At 31.9% G+C, this 27,602-nt stretch overlaps 1 protein-coding gene across 2 annotated transcripts in view; it reads right to left on the reverse strand.

Moving 5' to 3' along the window:
- LOC124360495 (serine/threonine-protein kinase ATR-like) overlaps positions 1–27,602 on the reverse strand; it is a 67,238-nt gene that overhangs the window by 4,585 nt on the left and 35,051 nt on the right. For both annotated transcript variants that reach the window (XM_046814172.1, XM_046814173.1), the window contains exons 15-25: positions 25,874–25,990; positions 24,119–24,255; positions 21,853–22,119; positions 19,980–20,279; positions 17,629–17,851; positions 17,354–17,541; positions 14,447–14,652; positions 13,186–13,358; positions 7,469–7,615; positions 6,012–6,163; positions 343–467 (exon numbers count right to left, since the gene is read on the reverse strand). In XM_046814172.1, coding sequence (XP_046670128.1) covers positions 343–467; positions 6,012–6,163; positions 7,469–7,615; positions 13,186–13,358; positions 14,447–14,652; positions 17,354–17,541; positions 17,629–17,851; positions 19,980–20,279; positions 21,853–22,119; positions 24,119–24,255; positions 25,874–25,990 — 2,035 coding nt within the window. The remainder of the gene's footprint in view (positions 1–342; positions 468–6,011; positions 6,164–7,468; positions 7,616–13,185; positions 13,359–14,446; positions 14,653–17,353; positions 17,542–17,628; positions 17,852–19,979; positions 20,280–21,852; positions 22,120–24,118; positions 24,256–25,873; positions 25,991–27,602) is intronic.

The following is a 27,602-nucleotide window of genomic DNA, read 5'->3' on the forward strand; positions in this document are numbered from 1 at the left end:
TTTATCTTGAAAAAAAAAATTATTCATAATACGTGAATGTGTGCTTTAACACTTCCAAGATCATTTGATAAAACCCGTATTATATAAAGACAAATACATCCAGTGAACACTTAAGAAACAAAGTAAGCTTTTAAAATGTTTTTTAAACTATGCAAATAAAATTTTTTCACCTTTATAAAGTGTGTAAGTTAAAACAAAAATATTCACTTACAGGACCAAAAGTATATTATACAATAATAGAGTACTATACACATATTTCTACACCTGACACAAGTAGTTTCTAGCAGTATTATTTTTCAATTTAAGGGTATACAAGTAATTTTCTTGACAAACTCCTCTTACATTTGGCTTGCACATCATAGGATAACTGCTTCCCATCAGTCCCAATAAATGTTAACTTCTTGGGCTTCTGCAAAGATGCGAGGACCACTACTTCTTCCTTCATGCCTGATTTATACACCATATCTCTGAAAATTTTATTTGTTCAAATTAGTTCAAGTCATAAGTTATGTACTAATTTATATATATATATACATCAAGAATTATTTCAAAACTTTAGTTTGAAAACATTTAGAATCTACACCTATCCTAAAGATGAACCTTCATAACAAACAGGTAGATTATTTTGATATCCTCCAGCTTGCCTACAAATTTTCTTGATCAAAAGATTGAATTTTAGTTTTTTTAGGTATATTGAATTTTACAATTATGATACAGATCATACAGGTCTCAAAGAAACATGAAACTTTTTGAAATCATATTTTACATTTATAAAAAAGTAATTATGAATTTGAACTTAAAATATAGACAAAAATGGTAACTTCTTGAAGACTACAGCAATTCTGGTTCAACTTCCAGAGTAAAAATAGCATAAACCATACCAATATTATTATATATATATATTTTTTTTTAATTTGGATTTTTTATTAAAAATGTAATTTAACCCATGAAGACTAGTCTCGACACCTTGATTTTCAGAACTCTCTCAATCTCTCAGGTAGCGGGGACACAAACAAAATAAGTTGAGTGTGTAAAGCATGTGTTACATTTAGATGCTATTAACTTATTAGGAAAATAATGACACAATACCAATCCATGTGTATAAAAATTTGAGAAGAACATGAGCCAGCGGGAACCTACTCTGGAGAGATGATAAAGACCTATTGTCAGTGCTGTCAACCCAGGTTACTCTCCAATATACTCAGTGTTGCACCCATTCCACTTATCAACACTACTGATCAGACACTACCACTTTGGATGGAGTAGTGTAGCAGTAATCGCCTGCCAAGATCAGTAATAGCTGATTATGTAAGGAACGGAAAAACATTATTTTAATGTTTCTGATTAGGGTATTTTTATTTCATTTACACTCATCATATTTTAATAAATAATGATTAATCTTCTTTAGTTAATTTTTGTATAGTTTAGTTTATACTGTTAATTGTCATGTGAGAAATCCTAGTACTATTATAAATGCAAAAAGTGCCTTCGTTTATTTGTTTAGTTTTCAAGCGTAAACTACCCAATCGATTGTACTGAAATTTTTAAATAGACATTCTTATAATTCCTGAGATGAACTCTTATTCTTCCTAGGCCTATTCTTGACGTGATGGCAGTCCATCTTATATGCCAAACTAGGATGACCGAAGTAGCGAGCAGTGATTTTTAGGCATGAAAAAGGAATTCAGACAGTGTCCATTAATGTGAATGAAAAAAGTAAGGTATGATATCTAGTGTAGGTGAGGAGTCTATAATAAATCAGGCAGAGAACATACTGTTTTACTAGATTATCACAATCCTAATCAGAACCCCAAAACTTCTTGTAAATACATAATGTACAATTTATGTATTTAATAAATTCCCCAATTGCGTTGGTAAACTAGGAGAAATATAAATAAATTATAAAACACACGTGAATACGCGTTTGTGTGTTCATACGGAAAAACTAAGAGGCAATTCAATATCTAAGGAACAAAAGAATCTGTTCTACCACGATTTACCAACTTTTAGGTATTATTTAATAGTGATTTATATAGCTACAGAAACCAACTGTCCCAGTCTTTTGTTAAGTTCAAAATAGTAAATTTTCCACCGGAAATAAAAATGTCTATTCCTTATAAGATATAAATAACTTTATATACAACTATTTTTACCACATCATTGGTGTGTTATTGGAAAAGGCCAAAGGTAATCGTAATTATGTAACACGTTAAGTAAAAATACTTTATAGTGTTTTTAGATCGTTCTTGAAGTAATTTCATTTTTCTAATCAAAACTAATTAAATCAAAATAAGTTATAATAAGGACGAGTTATAAGGACTGTGAATGTAAAAAAGTTAATATAAGTTTACTATTTTCTAATATGAATGTAATCTCCATGTTTTAAAATTTAGCAAATCAATCTTATAAACCAGAGTAATGAGGTAAATGTGTTAATTTTAAAACTTTTTTAAACTATATTTTGTTGTGTTCATATTAAATTCTTATAAAAATTATAAAGAATTAAATTAAAATATTCTTTATACAACATTTGTTTTCGAACATACTTTAAATATTAATGTGACATATTGACTTCAATCCCTCATGCTCGAAGTACATGTATGAGTTCCCAACAATTATACTATTAAAATATTTTTAATTCATTAAAAAAATAAAGGTTGTTGTACTCATATGAGTTTATCACCATAAGCATTTACTTATAGATGGTTCTATTCGTATAATCAACTGAATTATCATAACATATGAAAAATAACTTAACGTTGTTGATTCTAACGTATCTGCAGTACTAAATTTAGTCTTTTCATACCATGATTTCCACCAACGATTGTTTCATTCTATCTTTTATAAGTTAATAATCTGTCGAATTATATGGATACAAAATTGGTTCATATATTTTATTTACTTACATATAAGAAAATATACTGACGGGTTAGTAGTTTCTTTGATAAAATGTATTTATTTGTTCATACGTACTGCTGAATATGCCCACCCTGCCTGAGTGTTTTATAAATGTTGAATATATCAATAGTGTCATGCAGAAAAATTCTATTTACTAAAGTTGAAATGAGAGAGATGTTGCCTACAACTATAATAAATAGATTTGCTAGACAATCAACTACTGTTAAAATCTGGATGGATCTTTAATGTTTATCGCTACATAAAGTGACCAGTTATATTGCGTCAAAGTTCCTTAATTTAGAAGTTCAACGCAGTTTGGTGTCGTTAAGTTTATTTCAGCGAGAGCCAACTTTCTACGAACTGGCGGAGACAAATTCGAAGCTGTTATCAAATTATCTTCCTGTTATAAATAAAAAATATCTATTACTTTGTAATTAAATAGTTTCATCTTCAACATCAATACTTATAAGTTAGGTTAAATTAAATAAAGTTTAAAAAATTAGATTTTATGCAATATTTTACTACTTATACTTTAGCTCTTCACTATATACACAGCGTAATCACATGACGTACTTAATACTTACTCAAATATGTGTGCAACTAAGATATTAACGTCATTTCTAGATTTTCTACTGCATCAAGAACAAAATGCGGATTGTGAATCTTTTTCACAGTTATATCGTATATCAGTTTTTTTATACACATTATCAAGACTTTGTTCACGTCTTTATATTCATTGCCATATTTATTACTTGTCATATGCTAGTATAAACTTGTTTTTAAACTAGACAGAGTAAAGGATATATGATTCATTCAATGGCTTAAAGTCACAGTCCACACCTACTAGAGATGAGTCAGGACATGGATCTGTGATAGTTCTATATAAAAAAGCTTTAATGTTTGAAAGAGACGAGAGATACGAGTTCTCATATATTTTTTCTTTTTTTAACAAATGACGACGGCAAATTTCGAAAATCCTGATATCATTTCGAGTATTCCAAAAACGTAGTTCTGTTTGGCCCAGAAGTTTTCTCCACGTTTTATCTTACTATTATTACTAATTGTTCGTAAACTCTGAAGGAGGCATACATTTTGATTGTTGTTCCTAATTAACTGTATATGAAAACGAAGATAAATTACTCTGTTTTAACTTAATGCAATAAATAAATAAATGTATAAAACCACGATGAAATTCTTTTTACTACCACCATTCCATTATTTGGTACGTAAACCATAATTTAAAACTAAGATATTTTTATTCCTTATGCATATAAAATTATCACATATGCAAAGATTACGATCATGAGACACCCATCAAATTTATTAAATACCTAAATAAGATGTATTATAGTGGAAAATATGAGACATAGACTGGAACGACCAGGCATGTTTACAAATATAGATAGCAAGCTAGGAAATGTGCGGCAATCTGTTTTGTGATTCAGGACACGACTTTGATCCTGAGTATTCTTCTTCAGGATTATGCCACTCTTGTATTTTGCTAGTATTATGCGAGACAATTATAGTTATTTTAGATGTTATATTATATATGGGATTCTGTCATAAATTATACTGTATACAACTGTTTCAAAATAATTTAATAAGAACCATTTTAATGGCTAGGGTCCTTAAATATAAATGTCCTTGAACAGCATAAAATTTGATTTGACTGTACTCAATGTTTATTCTAGAGGTTTACATTTTTTATGGTAAAATCCATGTTTTGTATATAACATTTATTCAAAAATCTCTGTTACTGCCCAAATAAATGTGAGCTATTATTACTTTTCTTAAAACTCTGTGTTTTACCTTCTGTATAGTAAAATATAAAACGGTAATGAAATAAATATAAATAAAATTATTTCTAAATATTTTTATATTTCAAGACCTTTACACTTTACCTTGATTGTGTGTGGGATATTCTAAAACTGTGGTTGGAACAACAAACTGTGCCTATACATCATAAATTTTAAAATACCAGGTATATAACATTCCGAATGTCAATGTGTTTTTCTGTCGTGAATTTATGAACCCTGTCTCCAATTTGCCAAGTGAATCTGTCCACTCAACTCCAATTAACAAATTCAAAATTGTTTATCACTTTTCCTCATATGATGTTATACATTGCAGGTTCTGCTAGTTGTATTTGGACAGAAGATGTTGTAAACAGAGGAAGCTCTGAAATTTACAGTTCCTTTGTGAGATATATTGAAGTAGATGAGTGTCACAGACAGGTGACATTTAATAATCTTGTCCGATTCTTGTGCTTGCCAAATCAAGAACTTCACCATGATTTGCCTATCTACCTTGCTGGTATATTGAAGTAGATGAGTGTCACAGACAGGTGACATTTAATAATCTTGTCCGATTCTTGTGCTTGCCAAATCAAGAACTTCACCATGATTTGCCTATCAGTACCTTATGCTTAAAGTTACCTTGACTGCATAAATAACAAATTTCTTAAAGTGGGTCACAGCTATTTAGACTCTGACTGAGACTTTAACAGAATACAAAAACTTGTTGTGAAAACATAAAAATATGTCAGAAAAATATTTAACCTCTTCGGCAAGTTAAACTAATCAGGTAATTAACATAACCAACTATTGCAGAAAACTTGACAAGCTCCAGAAAAGCTATGCATAATTAACACAAAAAAAACTCTTTGAATGAATTTGATTCTGGATGGAATGAAGTGGGAGAGTGGGTGCCTGACTAGGCCTGAACCTAGGGTGGCAGATTTCCAGGTAACTTTTGATTTAACAAAGATCGGTGACTAAATATAGCAAACCTCTGATCATCACCATTAAAACAATACAGTATGTAGCAGGATCTGTGTAGTAGTATGCAGGAATGGTGTGGGTGACGTGGATGTATACTTCATGCATTACAACTGAATATAATTAATCTCGATAACAGCTGCCTCAGAGGCTTAACACTGTTAGCAATTAACACTCAGCATGCTGCACAAAACCTTTACGCCACCACCTACTTAAGAATTCATATAGTAGACTACTGATTATCTGGTATTGATTTCCGTACACATGAAGTCTGTTCACTTAAGCTACACTGTTATAAATTAATGTTACAAAATATTTAAATAGCAAATAACTTACTCTGGAAAGGGATTATGGTAGGAAGAGGTAGATCGAGGCAATGATATAGTTCGAAATTTCTGGAGTGGAATCACGACCTTGCTGAAACTAGGACTGGATACTAGGCGATACAAAGATCCCAGAAAAGACTTGATGGATATTGCTGCTCCTTTCTGAAAATAAAGTTGTTTGTATATTATTTCTCTATATATCATTCATAAACGTATCTAGCTAAGAAACAAGTAACATTACAGAAAATTCAAGCTCTATTTTGATTTTTTTAGTCATAAAAGTCTAAGTCATAAAACTAAAAAATATAAAGTTAAAGTTATAACACTGATAAAATTATACCAAACATTTTTTTTAATTACCAAATTGCACTAAGAAAAAAAGTCAGTCTTCACATGCAAATACAAGCCAATTCTGTTGCGAAACCAATTTGTCATCTTGCCTGTTTGATGACCGATGGTTATTCATACAAATATGTAAGGGATTTTAGTAAACCAATATAATCATTTGGGACAAAATTTGCACACAACTGATAAATTACATTATTTCATTTACAGGTAATGTTATTTGGAATTGGATATATTTTATTAGTTGTGCTACTTATGAAAGTTTTAGAATTTTGTAGCACAACATTTGTCTTAGAATAATGGTAACCTAAAAGTTTTTATTACCATCTGAATTAAAAATTTGTTTAAGCAATAATGTAGTCTTACCAGGTACTTCAAATTAGGAGCTTTCCTAAGAATTATAAATGGGAGGGGGGGAAGTGTGGAAACAAACAGAATGTCAAGGGAGATGGTTCTAAAATGTTATAAGCATTTTTAATATATTATTAATTTTATCTAGCCATGGAAAATATTACACAGTAAATGTTGGATATTTGTATAGTTCTTTTGGTGATGCTGTTCTTGTTATTATTTAAAAAACTTTTGAATTTAATTTCTAATATTCTTTGTAGGATGTTTCGTTGCAGTAAATGCTTTAGATAATGTTTCAATGTAATTATTGTAATCCAACTTGTTTGAAGATAACTGTTTTGCTCAGATTGATGGGTTTTTGGTATGTATATACATGTCTGTGTGTGTGTGAACAATTTAATTTCAATAAACATTGAATCACAAAAATACTTACTCAACCGGGACAAAAAATAATTGAGTTAATAATGATTGGGTTATTCCTTAATGCATTCCAGAATAGCTAAATGGACACACACACACACACACACACACACACACACACACACACACACACATCTGATTTCAAAATTAAGTTAATTAATTTCAAGAGTTTATATTAATCTATTATATAAATGTCTAAAATAATTTAATTTACAGTATGATCAATTAATTTATCTTGTATGTTTATTAAAAGCGTTCCATCATTCTCCACAAACAGGGCTCACATGCTTACATTTTGAAACCAGTCTCTGTGTTGTACTGGTAAACTTACAACTAAACAAATGTCAATACCTCAGGATTTGATTTGTTTCCCAGCTCAATTAGTTTGTCAAAAAGGTCCCGAAAGTCACTGATGACTTGGCATAGTGCTCCTTCCTGTTGTATTTCACTAGAACGCAACACATCTTCACATTTCTTTACCCGAACAGTGTATGGAGACTAAAACACAAACAATAACATTACATTTTAATAAGAAAACATTTAACATACATAATAATTGTAAACTATTTAAAAATTATATTCAATTATTATTAAATTATTGTGGTAGCTATGGACAAACCTTGCCACAAGATCAATTGCAACATACGTTGAAAAGCACATCTGAGATCATTTGTTTTAGAATTACACATAAACTACTAGTGAGAACTGTACTTTTGAGTACAATTCAATTACTAAGATTTTAATTTGCACTACATTAGTAAGTTGTAGTCTATCAGATCTTCTGAGCTGGAAAAATTGTAGTACAGTAAAATTCCATTTATCCGACATCCTATAATTTGGCATGCTTAGTAATCCGACACACCTTATGGAAAAATGACATTTTCTTGAAAAACGCAAAACATCAATAATTTAATATGCAATGATGCTTTTGTTCTTTTTGTGATGGACAAAGCATTTAGTTGGGTGTGGAGAAGGAGGCTAGGCGTCATATTCAGCCAACTTCATTTGATATCGACTCACATGACTGACCACGGCCGTCGGTTGTCAACCTGTGTACCCAGTTGCACTTTCGTATCAACTTAACTAAATCTAGTAGGTCAATTTCACAATTATTGTGCTCAGCACAGGTTTGTGATGGAAGGAAGACTAAATGACTGACGCCTCTCACCACTGCCATCTGAGATAGGCAAGCAGTGTCTAGAGAGGCTGGCACTGGCAGTGCTAGGATGAACGCGCTCTCAACCTTGGCCGTGTTCCACCCAATTGTTGTGATGCATAAACTATGCACTTAAAATAGAACGATTTAAAAGAATAGTTCTTATAGATCCACATAAAATGAGGACTACCTTAAGGTTATATTTGAATAACAAAAACGTGTTTTACTGTGACTGTTTGTTGTTTACATTATTTCTGTGATATTTATCCAATAATCCGGCATTTTTTATAATTTGAAAAACCTCAAGTCCTGACCGTACTGGATTAACAGAAGTTTACTGTAGTAGAGGTTAGTCTTCTACAAAAGCTAGGATGGTACTCAAAACTCATAAAAATTGTGCAAGCTGGCATCTTGTCTTGGACTTTATCACCTATTGACCTGAAGAAGCAACAGCTGTGTCTGATGAATCTCAATCATTGACCTCTTTCTTTTCAGCAAAAAAAAAATAGCAATTCTGGACTAGAACAAGTACATTAGTGCAGTTAACTTTGTCAGCACCTGCCAAAGCAGTTCCAGCTGCCATGTTTTGTCGGCAATTCTGACGACTGCCATAACCTAAAGTTTGTGGACAGGAAAGTGTTTATGTTTGTGTCCAGAGTGAGTCCTGAAATATCTGAAAATGACTTTAAGTTGTTTTTAAATGACACCCGTAAAATGTGATAATGTAGTGGTAAAGAAACTTGAATCTAAATATCCATCAGAATATTCTTCTTTTAAGGTTGGTATATCAGAATCAGACTGTGACAAGGCCTTTCAGCCAGACTTCTGGCCTAGAGGTGCGTTTGTTGACTATTTTAGGCATAATTTAAACTCCAAAGCTGTGGGCAAGAAGTTGAAAGAATGACACAAGTAAGTGGTGAGTACTTAAGCTTAAGTAAAATGGATATCTCACAACCTGGTCTTAGCAATAACAAACACTTAATCAGGATGCTTTTTGTAATATACAATGTTTGAATAACAAATTCCAGGAATTAGAGATTGTAGCAAGTGAGGGTACCTTTGATATATTGGCTCTCTCGGAACACTGGGTGAGAACAACAGAAGTTGACCTAATTAACATTAGTGGCTATAAACTTATAAGCGCTTTTCGCTCGCAGTACTTTACAGCATGGTGGGGTGGCTCTTTTCTTGTCGGACAGATTCCAGTGTATTTATGAAGCCATTGATGTTTCCTATTACTGTACAGAATTGCATAATGAATTTGCAGCTGTAAAACTCTGTACATTTCAGATCATTGTGATAGTTATCTATCGATCACCTAGTTTGGAAAAACATAAATGCAACTTTCTTATAGATGGAGACTTTAATGTAAATATCGCCAAGCGTGATACTAATACAGTCAGGCTGGAAAATCATTTTAAAGCATTAAATATGTATTTTATGAACTACAATCCTACAAGAGGACTCTCGTGTTTAGATAGTATAATAACCGACCTTGCGACTGAATTGATTAACTCTAAAGTAATTGACTACGGTTTGAGTGACCATGACTCAGTTTGTACCAATGTTTGGACAACAAATCCTAACATCCCTTGCAAGAAGAATAATCAAACTGTTAGTGTATTTAGACCCATCACACCTGATGAATTATGTAATTTTATTAACCATCTGCAAACGATTATCTGGGAGTTTGTGGTGGACTCTGTCAAGGACGCTGAAACAAAGTTTGATGACTTCTTTCAAGTTTTTATAAATGGTTTTCATTTTTGTTTTCCGGAAGTGATTCTTAGGGCTCGGAAAAATAGGCCTACTAGACCTAAATGGTTCACCCCTGAACTCAAAGTGAGGCGGGAGAGACTAATGTTTTACCGGGACTTTGATAAGTCAACAGGAAGCTTGGAGGCTAAGAAAGTCTATAGCGCTGCTAGAAAAACGTATCAGTATGAAATAAGACAAGCTAAACTGAAGACAAATGCTGCTTATATTGAGGGTGCTGCGAACAAGTGCTCTGCTGCCTGGAAGGTAATTAGGCAGGAAAAGTTGGGTACAAATATAACGACGGTTTCGGTTACACCGGATAAATTTAATGATTATTTTCCTCAGTGTTGCGGAAGAGGCCCTCAAGAATGTTCAGGCTGCTCCCTTCAATCCGATAGACATCGCCAGAAGAGCTAATGCTCCAGTGGAAGACATGAGGTGGACATCTATAACGGTGGACCAGATTCTGCACACGGTTTGGGCGGATGATGGACAGTAAAAGCAAGGACATTTATTCTTATCAAACAGCCTTATAAACTCAGTGGTTGGGTATATCTTGCTGCCTTTGATGGCCTGCTTCAATGCATGTTTAAATGAAGGTGTCTTTCCCAGTAAGTTAAAGGTTGCTCAGGTCACTCCAATTTTTAAGAAGGGAGATAGGTCAATGCCGGAGAGCTACAGGCCTGTTTCTAATATTCCCATTTTTGGGAAGGTTTTTGAATCTCTTATTCAGTGTCAACTCCAAAGGTTTCTCGAGGATGGTGGTTTGATCTCGGATGCCCAGTATGGCTTTGGGAAAGGCCTTTCCACGGTGAGTGCAGTCTCTCACTTGGTTAGTGGCGTACTAGATGGTTTTGAGCATAGGCTAAATACGGGGGTAACACTCTGTGACTTCAGTAAGGCCTTTGATTGTGTATCACATAGTATATTGCTTGAAAAATTAAGGCACTACGGTATAAATCACAATAATTTGGAATTGTTCAGGTCTTGTTTGGGAGGCCGAGAGCAGATTGTCACAGTAAATGGTCATAGATCTCGGGTGGGCGCTGTTGTGCACGGAGTCCCACAGGGATCCGTTCTTGGGCCATTACTCTTTCTTGTTATGGTAAACGACTTATCTTGTAACATCGACTCTGATGTAATTTGTTACGCTGATGACACCAGTCTGATTGATGTTAATGCTGATATACATGACAGTCGTATCGATGCAGGACTCACTTGACTCTGTCTCGAGTTGGTTCCGAGCCAACCTTTTTATGCTTAACATGAATAAAACACAAAAAATTATATTTAGCTTGAGTATTGTAAATATTTTTAAAGATAGTGTTAACCTACTAGGCATAACCTTAGATAGTAAGTTAGTTTGGCATGATCATGTACATATTTTAAGTAGTAAGTTATCTAGAGTAATATATCTCTTGAGAAAACTAAGGGACTGCGTCCCCATTGAATATGTTAAGACAGCATATTTTTCATTTTTTCAAAGCCTAATCCAGTATGGGCTCCAGTCTATGGGGAGGCAGTTCTGGTGTAAATAGTGTTTTAATACTTCAAAAGAAAGCTCTTAGAATAATATACAAAGTTAACTCAAGTACTAGCTGTAGACCATTGTTTAAATCCCAGAATATCATGGATTTTGGTTAATCTGTATATTTTTATTGTTATTATGAATATTAAGGAAAATTATGAGAGCTTAATATTAAGAAGTGATGTCCATAGACATGACACTAGGAATAAAAGTCTTATTGATATTCCATACAAAAGGCTCACTAAATCTAAATCTAATCTGTATCACCAAGGTATTGTATTTTTTAATAAACTTCCAGGCTCAGCTCGGACTTTGAAGACAACAAAATTTAAAAACAAACTGACTGCTTTCCTTTTGGCAAACCCATTCTACAATCAAAGTGAGTTTCTTGTCTTATCTCAGAGTGACTTTAACCCTTACTTCTAATGCATAGAGTGCTACTTTTAGTATTTATTAATCCTGCATGGTTTTTACATAGCCTTTGGTTTTTAGTTTTAGCCATGATTATTCTTTTAGCCTCTACTGACTAAACCTATTACATGTATGCTACTTGTTAAACGGTTAATAAAGTTGTCTATTGTCTATTGTCACCCATAGCTTACACTACCGCGGGAAGGAGGTCATCAAACATATTTCTTTGTCTGATCACACTCCAGTGTTCCTCTTGTTTACTACAGAGGGATTCTCTCCTTAATATGAGTTGAGATGCTCTCCTCAGAGATAAAACAGATTGTTCCCTTCAAAAACCATGAACCATTTACTATTTAGTTGACTGCTAAGACATTTTGGATGTACCACCCGTTTTAGATATTCTGCCTAGTAAAGCTGTTTCGACATTGTTTCATCTCTTCACACACAGATAGACAGCACATTTCAGCTATCACTGTGTAACAGCATACTCAGTTGAAGATCGAGAGCTTTGGTCTCTCTTCAAGTACCAACCTATTCAGTGTAGTAGATTAAACTCAATTACTTTTAGCAAATTATTTAAATTCACTTTAAAACAAATGATGAACTGATGCCAAACAACCTTTGCCGATCTTACAATAACTAAAACTACTTCTGAAAATACACAGTATCAAAAATACAAATTTTGAATGATACAATGTAAATTAACATAGTTAAAATGATAAGAATAAAATTATATTACTAAATAAAATATAGAACACAAAATACTTCTTTCAGCACAAAATTAACCCTTAGTGTTTGTTTCTCTAGATTATACTTCAGCATTTTATTTGTTTTTATTCTTCTAAAAGCTTGCAGGTATTGGAAATTATGTAATCCATGAGTATTATCGGTAGCCAAAATCTTATGTTGATTAATGCGAATTATTAAAAATTTAAGTATTGATAAAAGAAACCATGTATGAAGTGGAATCAGTTTGATAAAAGTAAATTGTATTTAACAATGATAGTTATGAAATAAAAATCTATTAATCAAACTTTTGCAAAATCAACTATTATTTACTTTATTACTTTAGCAAAAGACAATGATTGCTTGACACATATCTGATTTGAAAATATTTTCTGCAAAAGTGATACCCCTAAACTTGCATTCTTGGGTTTGTAATAAAATTATCTCCTCTCTTAGTGAAGTTTAGAAAACAAAAAGAGACAAATGTACCTTATACACTGAGAGAAACATCCAGAGAGCCTGCTGAGGATAAGCAATAATTATCTTGATGATGACTCTTCGAAGGATCTTGTAGCAGTCTTTCAGGGGATGACATATCCGAGAGATCAATTGAGAAAACGCAGTCATGAACATGTAAGTTGGTAACCGCTCGATGAAAGTTTCTAGAAAGATTGAAATTCATGATGAGTGAGATGTTGATTCACAAATTTTGAAGTTTTACAACCAAACAAATATTTCAAGTTATAAGGAAATTTGAAGATACTTTAAGAAAACTGTTAAATTGAAAATAGAATAACATAAAAAAGGTAAGTTGATAAAAATATTGTTATAGTTTTATACAAATAATCCAGTTTGAACCACCTTTTGGAGTATCTAATTTATAAAGTTCTTTTCCAATTACCAAATATGAAAGGTCATAAAAACTAACCAAATTTTATATATCATACATTTTTTGGACATACATACATAACATACATGAAACATTATATAATAATGTGATCGAAAATAAAACTTTATCTCAAAATGCAAGGGTTTCAAAAACAAGGTTATTATATAATTATTTCATTAATTTTTATATTTTTCTCAGCGCTTTATTGAGACTAGTTTATAGAATAGAATACATCTGTATTTAAGTTTTGTTCTTAAGTAAACAAACAAAACCTTGTTCTAAAATAAATTTAATTATCATATAAATTAATTGTGATATGTTTGATCACTACATCAGCTGTCAGAAGAAGTTATCGTCATAATTCACAAACCATAGAAAAATAAATAGTATACAAATGTCCAATGTATCAATAGTTTGGAATATAAGAGTTTCAAATGTGATTACTTTGTTAAATGGCAAGAATAACATAGTGAAATAATAAAAATAATTAAAACACCATCAACTTAGTCATAGCTAGTACTTAAATAATGCATATTTTACATAATCAACTCATTCAACACACTCAAATGGTTATAAATTTCCTAATATTTAAAATTTTTCAGATACTAATACATAACTGCTATCCTAATCATTATAAAACTATTCCGTTACAATTATACAAATATCAGATATGTTACTAAAAGTTTTTAGTTTAATAAACATGCCATGAGGAATACAAAGAATTATGTTTATAGGTGCAATGCTATCAGAATAATAAACACTATCAAAATATATATATATATATATATATATATATATATATATATATATATTATGTAGAGAGTAAAACCATAATTAAGATTCAATAACAGAGAATCGCACCTATGAGAGTGGTCATCTTGTCCATTGTGGCACGACGCTCTGCAAGATTGGCCGTGTTACGGTTGGGGATAGAGATGCAATCCTGAGCCAGCTGAGTGCCGAAGTCCAGCCAGATGCTGAGCATGCGAGGCATGGATTGGTAGATGTACTCACAACCGTACTCAAGTGACTTGCCAAAATAGTAGATAATGTCCACTTGGTATTCCCTACAAGAAAAAATATCAAAACATTATCTGTATCATCTTCTATTTTATAACATTCATATTTGTATGATTAAGTAAGCGGATCATTCCTAAACAAACATGACTAAAAACAACAACTTTCAATTGTTTATATTTCATTTAGACTTTTATTTTATTAAAATTTATACACAAGTAGTTAAAGTAGGTATAAAATAAATTAAATAGGTTGATTCTTACTTATTGAATCTTATTTTCTCTTAGAGTAGGACCTAATAATCCTTTTTTAATTTATATGAGATTGAAGCGCTTTATTGCTTTTAGTTATTTTATATAGATATTTACAATTGTTTTCCTTTACTTTTATAGTTTACAGACTGTATATATATATTAATTTCTGAACATTGGAAAATAAACTGCTGAAATTGTGAACTGGTTGGCTACATAGTGGTCTTGCTTAGTGCACAAAAGGCCCCTTGCAACCTTTATTAAATGGCAGTAGGCCACTTCTTAGAAAAAGAAGAAGTCAAAAATGGGGATAAAGTGAACATGACAAAAAACATAGTATACAGAGTAGAAAACAAACATAGTGACACAACATAGTAACTTTGCTATCTTACCTCCTTACATTGCCGGCCTGATCATATATTTCGCTTTTCGGAAAATATTGTCTAATAACTACTTCACAGATTTTCCTAATTTTTGTTTTCTTTCTTTGGCAAATAAAATGAAGAATATAATACACATAAAAATACTGGTAAAACATAAAATACAATATATTTTTAATGTAGCATTAAGAAATTTTTTAAAACTCCCTTATCAACTTTTACAGTTTTATTCAAAATTGTGCAAATGTATTATTTTTTTAAGATTTTTGTAGGTATACTCCATGAAAGGCCATGAAATTATGAGCAAAATTCATGCATAATATTATATTTTCAACTATAAACTAACTAACAAAAAACATCGTTATCTCTTGGACCAAAATTATGGAACGCACTGCCAAATGGATTAAGATCACTGCCATTTGGTATTTTCAAAAGACAAATTCATTTTTCCTTTTGGAACACCCATTTTATGAAGTGGATGAGTTTTTTGGGATTAGTCATAAATTAAATAATTATTGTTGATCTTGGGAAATTCTTTTATCTGTGTTGTAATTAGTTTTTAATTAATTAACTGATTTGTTTTAATTGATTTATTTATTTAATATATTACTTCTTTTAAAGATCTGGACGAACTGGAGGATTGCATTGCTCTTAAAATTGAAATGTACAATATTGTGTTTTCAATGTGACAATGTATGTAATCTTTACCAGTGATAAATGAGTATCATTGAGTATCGTAAAACTGTTATATACTTGGCAGCAATAGTGGAAACAATAAAACAAATAAAAGCTTATTGCAATGGAAAGAGCCAAATATATAATATATGCATCATTATCAAACTCTAACTTGTCTATATACACATAAACTGATACAACGGAGCATAGAAGGACCTGACAGGATGCAATGAAAGTCTTGCCAACCAATCCACCAAATACCACATGTCATATGGTTGTACTCAAATCTGTTTATTCCATCATCATCTCGTTACCACAATGGTTACCCATAAGACAAATGTAAAAATGTTCACTAACTCTCAGTAGTCCCATGAAGTGACATGCAACATGCATCATAGAACTTGGTGCTCCAAAAATAGAAATGAAGCTGCATGCAAAATTCCAAGTCTATAGGCAAGTTCACTCTCGAGATATTGTGTGGACAGATAGACAGACAGAAATTAAATTTTCCAGCCCCTCAGCCAATCAATTACTTTAATTCATAAGATGCATTATGAATGATTAATAATAAACAACTATTACATTGTGTATTTTTTCAATTCTCTTTAGTCTAGTTCAAAAATGTTAATTACAACCAGGTTTCTCTGCTTTGTTAAATCAGTTCATTAAATAAATTATAAAAATAAAAACACAAGCTGAATTTTTTGGTTGAGTACACATAGTTATGGATTTTAAATGACACAGTACATGTTTTACATATAAACATAAAATATAAAATCAGACATTCCAGCAGAAATGTCTATTACTTGATAAGCAGCTCAAGTGTACTCGGCAGTACTGAAACTGGTTTTAATTTTTACAACAGAGTACTCCCACACAACTGCTATAGGTGAAATGTATGCATTATCGTGCTGTGTAAACAAATTCATCACAATTGGAAAAACATCATTGATACACAAGTGAAAATCAAAATAGTATATTTAACTTTTTTCTGATGAAAATGTAAATCCGTAAGAATAATTATTTTAATAGTCCATGTGTGTGTGTTTTAAAGATTTTTTTGTTTACTATTTAGTGAAGGAAACAGGATTTTTCCGGACATTTGCCATCGTTAAGTGAAACAAGAAAACAGTAACACCTACTGTTTTCTTGTTTCACTTAACGATGGCAAATGTCCGGAAAAATCCTGTTTCCTTCACAATCCTTCCATCGTCAAAAATAACCTTCAAACAAAGAATACTATTTAGTGCTTTTGTAGTTAAGTAAAAGAAATAAGATTGATTTTTATTAGTTGTCAATGAATCTATTAATTTCACCCATAGTATAATCTGGATTTTGGATCATCAGGTCACAGTTGATCCGGATAAACGATATTCTATTGTAATTGTATCAACTGAGTTTTTGATATTTTGCTAATAACAATAACAATATTTCAATTTACTCACAATGTTTTAGTGAGGAATTCTGAGTTATCAGAGAATGTCCGGAGATACTTGTATTTATACTGTGCAAAACAGACGACACTCTTCTCCCAATTCCGGCATACTTCCATTGCACTTCTGTAATTGTTAACATTAGTTTCCATATCTATGTTGACGTTTTCATCATTGTACACTGCCATCAGGAGTTTAGCCTGAAAAAAATGTTCAAAACAATTGAATCTACTATAATGTGCTTAATTTATAGTTAAAACAGCGTACAATACATAAATAGAACATACCTCAGCAAATAACTTCCTGTCATCCAAGCGCTCACTAGCTGGGAGAGTCTTAAACTCTGTAGCATCAGGAAAGTGGTGTTCAATGCCCCACTGAAGAGTGTTGAGGGCCGCTTCTGGCTCACACTTTGCCCACAGCAGTTTAGCTTTCTCCACAAACAACCCTTTAGGCTTGTAGGGTTCCACCGTCAAGATATTGGTGTATGCTTGTTGAAAATGGCCCGATCTATGAGGGATATGAATGAGAGGAATTAAATAAAATAATAATTTGCATAGCATTGAAAAATGTTATGTTTTGCCATGTACATATAAAAATTACTTATAGGTGTATTGTCAAAACATAAAAATACACTGATGCAAAAGACATTTTAATTTTTTTAATAACAAGTTAAAACTTAAAAATATAACCTTAAAAAAAGGAAATAAAAATATAAAAATAAATTACTGTTTAACTTCTAGTATTGGAATGTCCATTGCTCATTGTCTAATTAGCAGAAAGTGTTAGCACTGATGGCGAGTTAGTAAAAGGCAACTGGTGCAAACAAACTAGATGATATTTTATTTTACATTAATGGACTGCTAACTTCAGTAAGTTTCTAATTGAAGAATTTCCCTTCATCTATAATATTGTACAATACCGATTTCTGAATAATTACATTATATTAATCCCACAATTTCATTTATAAAACATTTATATATTTTAAAATCAATTTATAAAATTAATATATTATATATGTGTAAATGTATATGTTTATAGACTGTTGTTAACATAAATTTGAGTTATCAAAATCCCTGCTAACAAGTTTACAATTAGCAGGGTCTCAGTATTGCACATTTTTCGTTACAAAATAAATCAATTCTACTCTTTGCGTCTCCAAAAATTCTTATCGGTCACAAAACTATATAATTTATTATTAGCATATACGAGGGGTATTAGAAAAATAAGGTTCCCAATGCCGCCGAGACAGAATGCGATATGTTGGGAGAAATCTAGCAACACTGTCTTACTCATCAAATGTCCCTCTCTCTATCCATACCACTCGCGCCTCGCTACGTCCAACAGCGCCGGCCTAGCTGCCTTTGAAGATGTAGCTCCCTGTCGTTGTTTACCGCCAGATGCGAAATTCGTGCTGTGATACGTTTTTTTAAATGCAAAACAGATTTCATCTATTGAAATTCATCGTCAGTTAATCAAAGTTTATGGGGAAAACGGCATATCTGTTCAACACGTTCGGAAATGGTGTAGAGAATTCAGTGAAGGCCGCATGAAAATTCACAATGAAAACCGAAGTGGACGGCCTTCAGTTTCAGATGGAGTTGTTGAAAAAGTTGAGACAATACAGCTTGAAGATCGGAGAATCACCATTCACAGGAACAACAGTAAACTCTGACAGATTTTGCGACACATTACGAAAACTGAGGCGCGCGATCCAGAACCGCCGGAGAGGAAGATTGTCCAGTGGTGTGAGGCTTCTCCATGACAACGCTCGACCTCATGTTTCACGTCCAACTCAAGAACTGCTGACAAATTTTGGCTGGAATATTGTGCCCCATCCCCCCTACAGCCCAGACCTAGCCCCAAGTGATTATCACTTATTCCCAAAATTAAAGGAACACTTGGGTGGCCAACGCTTCATTACCGATGATGAAGTCAAGGAAGAGGTTACTCAAAGGATTGGCGGCAGAATTCTAAACATGGGGATAGAAAAGTTGGAGCATCGTCTACAAAAGTGTTTGGACAGAAACGGTGATTATGTGGAAAAATAGCTAAACTTTTACGTGTTAAATTGATGTATAACACTAAGTAGAAATATAGAGCTGTCTATTTAAAAAAAATCATGGGAACCTTATTTTTCTAATACCCCTCGTATTTGTTGAATTTACATGTTGTATAAACTGAGATAAATTTATTACAATTAATTAACATGTATTCACTAAAGGAGACTAACAACTAAAGAGAAATCCATTTAAATTTATAGATATGTGGATTTTTAAAAGTAAATGATGTTAATGTTTCTAATTACGCAGTACTTTATCATTTAAAAAGATCAGAATAGAAATAAATGTTATTGATTTGGTGATCAAACTACAATTAAACTAATTTTCACATCTGATATTTTATCTCCTACCCTGTTTTCCTCCATGTTTTGGTTTTAAGGAAACATTATTATATTGGTATTAACATTTATTTTGGTTAAAGACATGATTTGTTTGGTCCTATGAAATTAAATTTAAAATATTAAAATCTTTTTAAAATATTTAGAAAAATAAATGCATTAACGAAATTGTGCTGTTCTTATATTGTAAAATGTAAATTCTTTAATAACCTTCACCGGTATTCTCGCGATACTCACTTGCGAGCGATTTCAATACTCTTGAGCCAGCTATTGCTAATTTCTGTATTGAACAGAGGCATGATACCACGGCAGGGCTGGGTGTTGGTAAACATCTGCTGAGCAAGAGACAACACAACACGCCGAACACACAGCACAGGTTGTAGCACACGACACGCTGGCTGTACCACAGACAGCCGATTGTCTAGTTCCTCTCGTACAACCCGAGCAAACACAGCAGAGCTCTGCTCAACACTCTGACAGTCCAGCATGTTTAGTACCATATCTCCGAGCTTTTCTAGTTCAGTGATGATGTGTAGTCTGCAACAAAGATGCCATTAAATAAAAACATGGTCTTATCTAGTTGCAAAATCTGTTTTAAAATTCTTTGTTTTTTATACTTTATAAACGTTCGTAAAAATCTTTAATAAGTACACAAAAAGATCAAACCACATATAAAAGACTTGATGAGGAAAGATTTTAGTTCAAGAAAGTTAAATTCATAAAAAGAAAATAATACAATCACTTAACATAAATTGTTTTAAACAATAATTCTATGAAGAAATATATAAAAGACAATATTTCTAAGTAATTACTAATCATTCCAACATTAGTTACCCCCATACCACTTCATAGAATAAACCGTTGTATATCAAGATAGAGCCTTTATTTCAGTTTCAACATTCTTCATAGTTTAATGAAGCTACTAGGGTAGAGTAGACCACACGAAAAAGAATATTGTGCCATAGTTACTGGTGGGTCTCAAATTTCCCTCTACACTCCGCCTCCAGCACTGTTCTCAATTTGTATATTGTTTATGTACTATAAACACAAATACATAAATTTGAATGGCAGTAAATCAATAAATTTAACAAAGCCAAAACAATATTTACAACACCAGTATTTTTAACTTTGTACTTAATAGCTCTGGAATTGTTTGAATTATTGTTATAACTATTAGCAATGGAGAGATAAAGGAAAGCTAATGAACGAAGGCTAGAACAGCGACAACCTTTACACAATTTACTTTCTAATAAAGATAATAAATATTAATGAACCAAGGAAAAATTATATTACTAACGTGTTTAAATTTTTTTTTAATTTAGCAGGTAATTCTGAAGAACAACAAAACAACATTTTCTAATGTTATGAAATTAACAGTGCAGGTACGCGGTGAATATGAAAAGACTGTTCCACATGTGAAGTTTATAATTAGCAGATAGTCACACAGAAGTACTGTTTGAATCTCTAAGAAAATGCTATAAACAAGAAAGTAAAAGAATGCAATAAGATTACTTTGATGAAAAATGTGTGCAGAGAACTCAGACATAAATTTGTGCAGAGAACTCAGACATAAATTTTAGTCCAGATGTAGAAAGCCAATTTGCATTGTATAAACAAACACAATTTTTCTTGACATAGTTGGAGAAAACTTCCCTGAGAAGGAAATGAATCATCAGCTGAGCTAGTTTTGATGGTGGTCAAAACTGAAGGGTATCAAGAGTTGAAAATATAAAGTGACAATTTTTTCTCATATTTTTTTAGCTTGCTACAATTAAACCTAACCGTCAAACAAGTGCATAAATGTTAAATCAGCATCAGCTAACCATACAGACACTCTTGTCTGGTGATAATACATCTATTATTTATGTGTCTCATGGTCAGTTTTAAGTGTAACAAACTAGGAAAAGTAAAATCTGAGAAAAATGTATCGTTTAATATTTTTAACCCTTTTAATACACTCCCATTTTGACCTCTACCAAAATTAGTGTGGTTGATGATCAGTTTCTTTCTTAGGCCAAATTCCTCAATAAATTTTAAGAAATACCAGATTGTGTGCTTATACATTGCAAACTGGCGGCTCCTTAACTATTTAACCAACAACTTGACTTACTTGACAATGACATCATAGCTATGACGGTAGCCGCTGTTGGAGACCGAGCAACCAGCAAGGGAGCGTACTAGAGACTGACGCATGGTGTTAAGGGTAGCTACCATCAAGTCCCGTCGTCGCTGGGACAGATGCAGCAGAGCCTGGCCGAGCGATGCACCCCACCCTAACCCTTCATCCTGTCCTGCCAGCAGCTGCTCCAGCTGAGGGAACTGGGACAAGGAGAGCATTGCTTCTGCTTGCAGGTCTACCAGGTTCACACACTGCCCACTACACATAACAAACAATTCATCTGTTTTTTATTAAACTAAGTGATTGATAACTGTCAAATATTCAATTGTACATACTAATTCTTGATTTAAAATTTGAATATTGATTTGTTATTTATAGAGAGTTCTTAAAAAACAAGCATACATTCTAAAATATAATTAATTATAAATATAATATAATTAACTTTTCTACATATTGTTATAAACTCTTTTATACTAATTTTGTATTCTATATTAAACAATAAAATTTCTTGATTAATACATAATAATTATATATGTTGGATATAATAATTATTTGTGTGGTTGGATATATATATATATCTTCAATAAGAATAGAAAAAGAATAGAAGAAAAGAACATAAAAATTCTCTATATTTCGTCTTAAGACATTTTCAAGAGATATACAGTAGGTAAATAAGCAAATATATCAACAAAAAATAATAAACAAAAGAAACATCATCTATATATATAAAAATGAATGTTTGTATGTTTGTCCTTTATGGAATCGTGAACTATTGGACCGATCATGATGAAAATTTGTACGTATATGTATTTTTCCACGGAGAAGGTTTATAAGCTATGCCCATCCCTTTCCCGATTCAGGATTCCGCCCCACTGGTTACAGAAATACCCATAAGAAATGCATTGCAGCAAACATATGTTAACGTCTTTTCAAATTTTTAATCAGCTGTTCTTTGTAAACATATATTACACTTATAGTTTTAAAGCATAGAGTAAGCTTAAGAGAAACGACAAATTTTGTTTAAACTGTTTTTGCAATCACTGTTAAACATAGACTTTACTATCCAGATAATACAATTCAAATTTGACGTAAAAATTCACCTTTAACTGCAATATTTATTTAATATAAACCATGCTCATGCTTGATCAGAAGAGTAATGCAGATATCATAATTACTATCTTACGTTGGCTACAAATATAAAGAATGTTATAAAATCAACCTTAGTTGTTTTTTTTGACAGAAGTATGGTTCTCAAAACTCCGTGTGTACATATTCTCTCGATCGAGAGAACAAAGCAAGCTCAATCGTGGCATCGGAGATATAACTAATTTAATCTAAAATTTATTATAGTAAAAAAAAAAATTTACTACTAAATAATATAAGGACTTCGGTTCTTAAGATTTGCGTGCGAAGCCGTGGGTAACAGCTAGATAGAGGCAGGAATATGGTACATACCTTCATAATACGCCCAAGAGGCTCACGATGGAACGACTATCAATTATCTCAGCAATGTTTAGAATGTGATAGAAAAAGAATAAGTGAATATAGTGTACTGTTTTCAACGGGAAATTGCGTGCGAAGCCGCGGGCAACTTTTGCAAAAACTTATTGAAATGCGCAGCAAAGCGCGCCGGGCCCGCTAGTATGTTAATAAAAACTAATTTTGAATTACGTACAAAGAGTAAATAATTTTGCTTATTACAAGGAATATAAAGTTATAAATTAAAATTGTAGTTAAATGTGTAATGTTATAAATTAAAATTGTAACGTGTAATTTATACTGCTATACAATACTGCTATACATACTGCTATCCGTATCTTAAATTTAGACCATCCGGATGTTTAGTTTGTAGCACCCTCTGATGAGCTATTTCTAAATAATTTATTTTAAGTTTATGGGGGTTCTGAATTTTGTTAATACTTTTTAGAGAAAAGCATTCATCGAATTTTTTGTTATGCTCCATTGCGTGGGCCGAAATAGGATTTGATTTAATTTCAAGATTTGTATCGCTGCGATTTTTGTTCATTCTAATGTGCAATGGAGTTATGGTCTGACCAATGTAGTCCTTCGGACAGTCTTTACATGACATATATATATATATATATATCCAACCACACAAATTGGAAATATAGTTTGCAATTTTAATTCATATTAAATTTTCTATATCCATCTACCCCTACCTCGTAATTGAGAGCTGACTACTTATAATAAGATAAGGATGCAAACATCACCAGAACATATGTATGTAAGTATTGACCTGTTCAAGAGTCCTTGAGCCAACTTCAGAGCAGTCAAAGGCTGGTCCATACCCAGGTAACATTGCACCATAGCTTTATACAAATCTTCACCACCAACATTCTCCTGCCCCAGTTGTTCATAGCAGGCAGCTGCATCCTAGAAAACTGATCTATTAACTATCATCAATAATTAATACTTTATGTATTAAGAAACAATAATAAAATGGTACTATACCAAAGTGCAAGAAATACAATTTTCTGAATCATTTACCCTCATTAACAATTTAAGATTCATGTATATTTTGTGACTGTAATTAGATATTGAGTCATGAGGCAAACTTGTGTTCTGTATTTGGCCTTGTATCGTTTATATCAATATTGACTTTTTAAAAGTCTGACAGATATAATTATTTCTTCTTTTGGTAATGTTTTAATAAGTTTTACCTAATCAAATCAAAATTATCTTTAATACGTTATCGTCAAGATAAGTAGGCCTATAGTGTCATACAATATTACTGAGGAGCAAGTACAATTCTGAGTAATTTTTTCAAAAGTCCGGTTGAGTTGGCCAGCTCATGAATTCTTTGATCAAATCAAATCAAATCAAAATTTCTTTATTCATTGGCACAACATTGTACACTGAATGGTGTCATCAATAGCATTGTACATCTAAAGTATTATTATTAACTATATAATTTGACATGTTCTGTATTTAAAATTCGTTAAAACTATAAAGAGCCTTGTCAATGAGAAAATATTTTAATTTTGATTTGAAAGTTGATAAAACATAAAAACAACTGCTGCTGCTGTGTGCTGCTGTTTTTGATGCTGTAGAAGGGTCGATTGAGAAGCCAGGTCTTCAAGTGATGAGCGAATTGTTGTTGATCCACCTTTTTTCAGCATCTCTGGCAAACAGTTCCACATTTTGGCGCCGATGTAACTTGGCTTATGTTCAAGTGCTGCGGAGTCGGTGCACAGGAAGGCAGTAGTCAGTGGCACGTCTGTTGTTGTAGTGAAGGAATTGCTCACTCCTTTCTGCTATGCCTGGAGTCTTGATGTGGACATACGTTACTATTTCCAGGATGTACAGGCCTATGACTGTTAAGATTTTGAGGTGCTTGAAAGCATCCCTGCAAGACTCTCGTGGTTGGAGATTACCCAGTATTCTTGTGGCTTTTTTTTTGTTTCAAAAGTATGCGTTGCAGGTTGTCAGAAGTTGTCCCTCCCCAAGCTGCTGCTAATATGGTAAACATAAATTTATTTTTCTTTGAGATTTTCCACATCATCTTAGTAGTTTAGATGTAATAAACTTTAAACTTATGTAAATGTGTAAGCCTGTGTTATAAATGTGTGATTCATTTACATGAGTCATGAAGAAATATGGTACCAGTTGTAAATTTAATCAAGATCTTTCAGTTATATGTTTATGACCAAATATTTTGAAGTCAGAAAGTAATTTTTCTTTGCTTATAAGGCTGAAGGTAAATAACTGGCAAACATTTTTCTGTTAATGGAATTATAAGTGTTATGTCTAATATAAAATTAAATAAAGAATTTTGTTAATATTAACACATAATTAAAATTTATTATGGCAGTTACAAATGATTTATTTTCTAATTTTAAACTTTTACTCTTAAACATACTTTAGACACAGGTGTTACTAACTTTCCTGTTACTCTTATCTTTCCACACAAGATTGCTTTAAAACCAGTAAAACATTAACACAAAAATACATTTTAGAATAAGTTGTGTGAAAGGGCATTATATAGCTTTACCTGAAGTTTTCCAGTGACCTCGTGGAACAGAATCATCTCCTGTGCAGTGGGCTCAGTTTCGTGGATGGCTATAATCCCTCTCAGGCTGTCAGGATCATGGAGATGATAGTATATTATCTAAAACACAACATAACAGTTTGTATTATTATAGTAAAACTCAGATTACTAGAAAACTGGTTTATTGGAAACAACTTGAGAAGTAGTGGCAACTTGAATATTATAAATTGAAAGCACTCAAAATTATTGCGGAGTACCTATAGGCAAATCCAGAATTTTCTATAATATTTTGTATAAAATTATTATAATTCTATAAAATGATTTCAGTAATATTACTGAATTCCAAATTATTCCACAACATGAGTTATAAGCACAGTGATAAGTGACCAGAAGAAACCAGTGATGTGATCAGCTACTGCCTACTTACTTGAGAAAATTAATCATTAAGTGTTTTCTGATGTTTATCACTTCCCTCCTGACTATCGACCACCACAACAAGCAACAGAGGAAGATTTGTGTTACCTTATTTTACTTGATACCATCCCAACATATTTCCATAATATCAGTATTTTGAACAGAGAACTAAAATTTTACTAGAATACAGTTGACGTAGTAGTTTTATTATCCCTATTTAACATCAGGATATCCCTGTGGAAAAGATGACATCTTTGAAAATGTTTCTTACTCAAACTTTTTTTCATGTTGTTAATTTAAAAACCCTAGTTTAGAAAAGTGTAATTTGTGTGATAAACCACATTTTTATTTGATAGGTGAGTAAATAAACACAAGTTTTGTATTGATAAGATGTATCTCTACAAAACATTAAAGATCATGAACGTAACCTTATTGTTTTGCTAATTTTAAATTTACCTTTTGGAGGAAATAGTATTAAGTTGGGTGATAAAGTAAATTATGGTTTTCTGGTTATAATAAAACTTTTACCTAATTATGATTCTTTCTGGAGAAACTACTATAAAGCAATGCCGGTTGGAAATAAGAAAAGTGTGCATCTTGTATACTAAAGTATTCAAGATAAAATTTTGAAATATGAAACAGGAGGTTTTTATTAAGGACTACAAAAGTGTACAACTTGGCACCAAAAATTGTCTTATTAGTATAAATTTGATACATTGGCCAATACGATTAACCTTTAGAGCGCTAAATAACTATTATAGTGACTTGATAGAATCACAATGCTGCAGATCGTTCGTTTCATAGTTAAATTTTAAATAAGAATCAAGGAACACTGAATAGAGGTGAATAATTATTGCATAATAATAGTTAATATTTTTGTCACATTAGAAATATATCAAGTTGATGTATATTCTGTAAACAAGAATAATATGTTTGTTTGATATCAGCACATCTGTATGGGGTTACACAGGCAATGACAGAAATAGCTTCTTTAATGAAAATGTTGTTTGCCAACAAATTAAATATTTTTGCTACTAGCCAATTACCTAGTCATAGGTATTTAACTGTCAATCAATACGTGAACATTATTTGTATTAAAAATTATTCAATTCTTATTGAAAGTTATTTTATTTGGTTTACTATTTTATTTAGCTTAAAATTTCACAATTATTTTTAAATTATTAAAATAACATTCTTTTATGGATGTGGCAGCCTTTGATAATAACAAGATTTCACAGGGCATCACGTATTTATTCTAACATGCATCATACTTTTTTTAATTTTAAGCTATGAAAGCTATCAATAATAATAATAATAA

The sequence above is a fragment of the Homalodisca vitripennis genome, chromosome 4, assembly GCF_021130785.1.
Source record: "Homalodisca vitripennis isolate AUS2020 chromosome 4, UT_GWSS_2.1, whole genome shotgun sequence".
Classification (NCBI taxonomy): Eukaryota; Metazoa; Arthropoda; class Insecta; order Hemiptera; family Cicadellidae; genus Homalodisca; species Homalodisca vitripennis.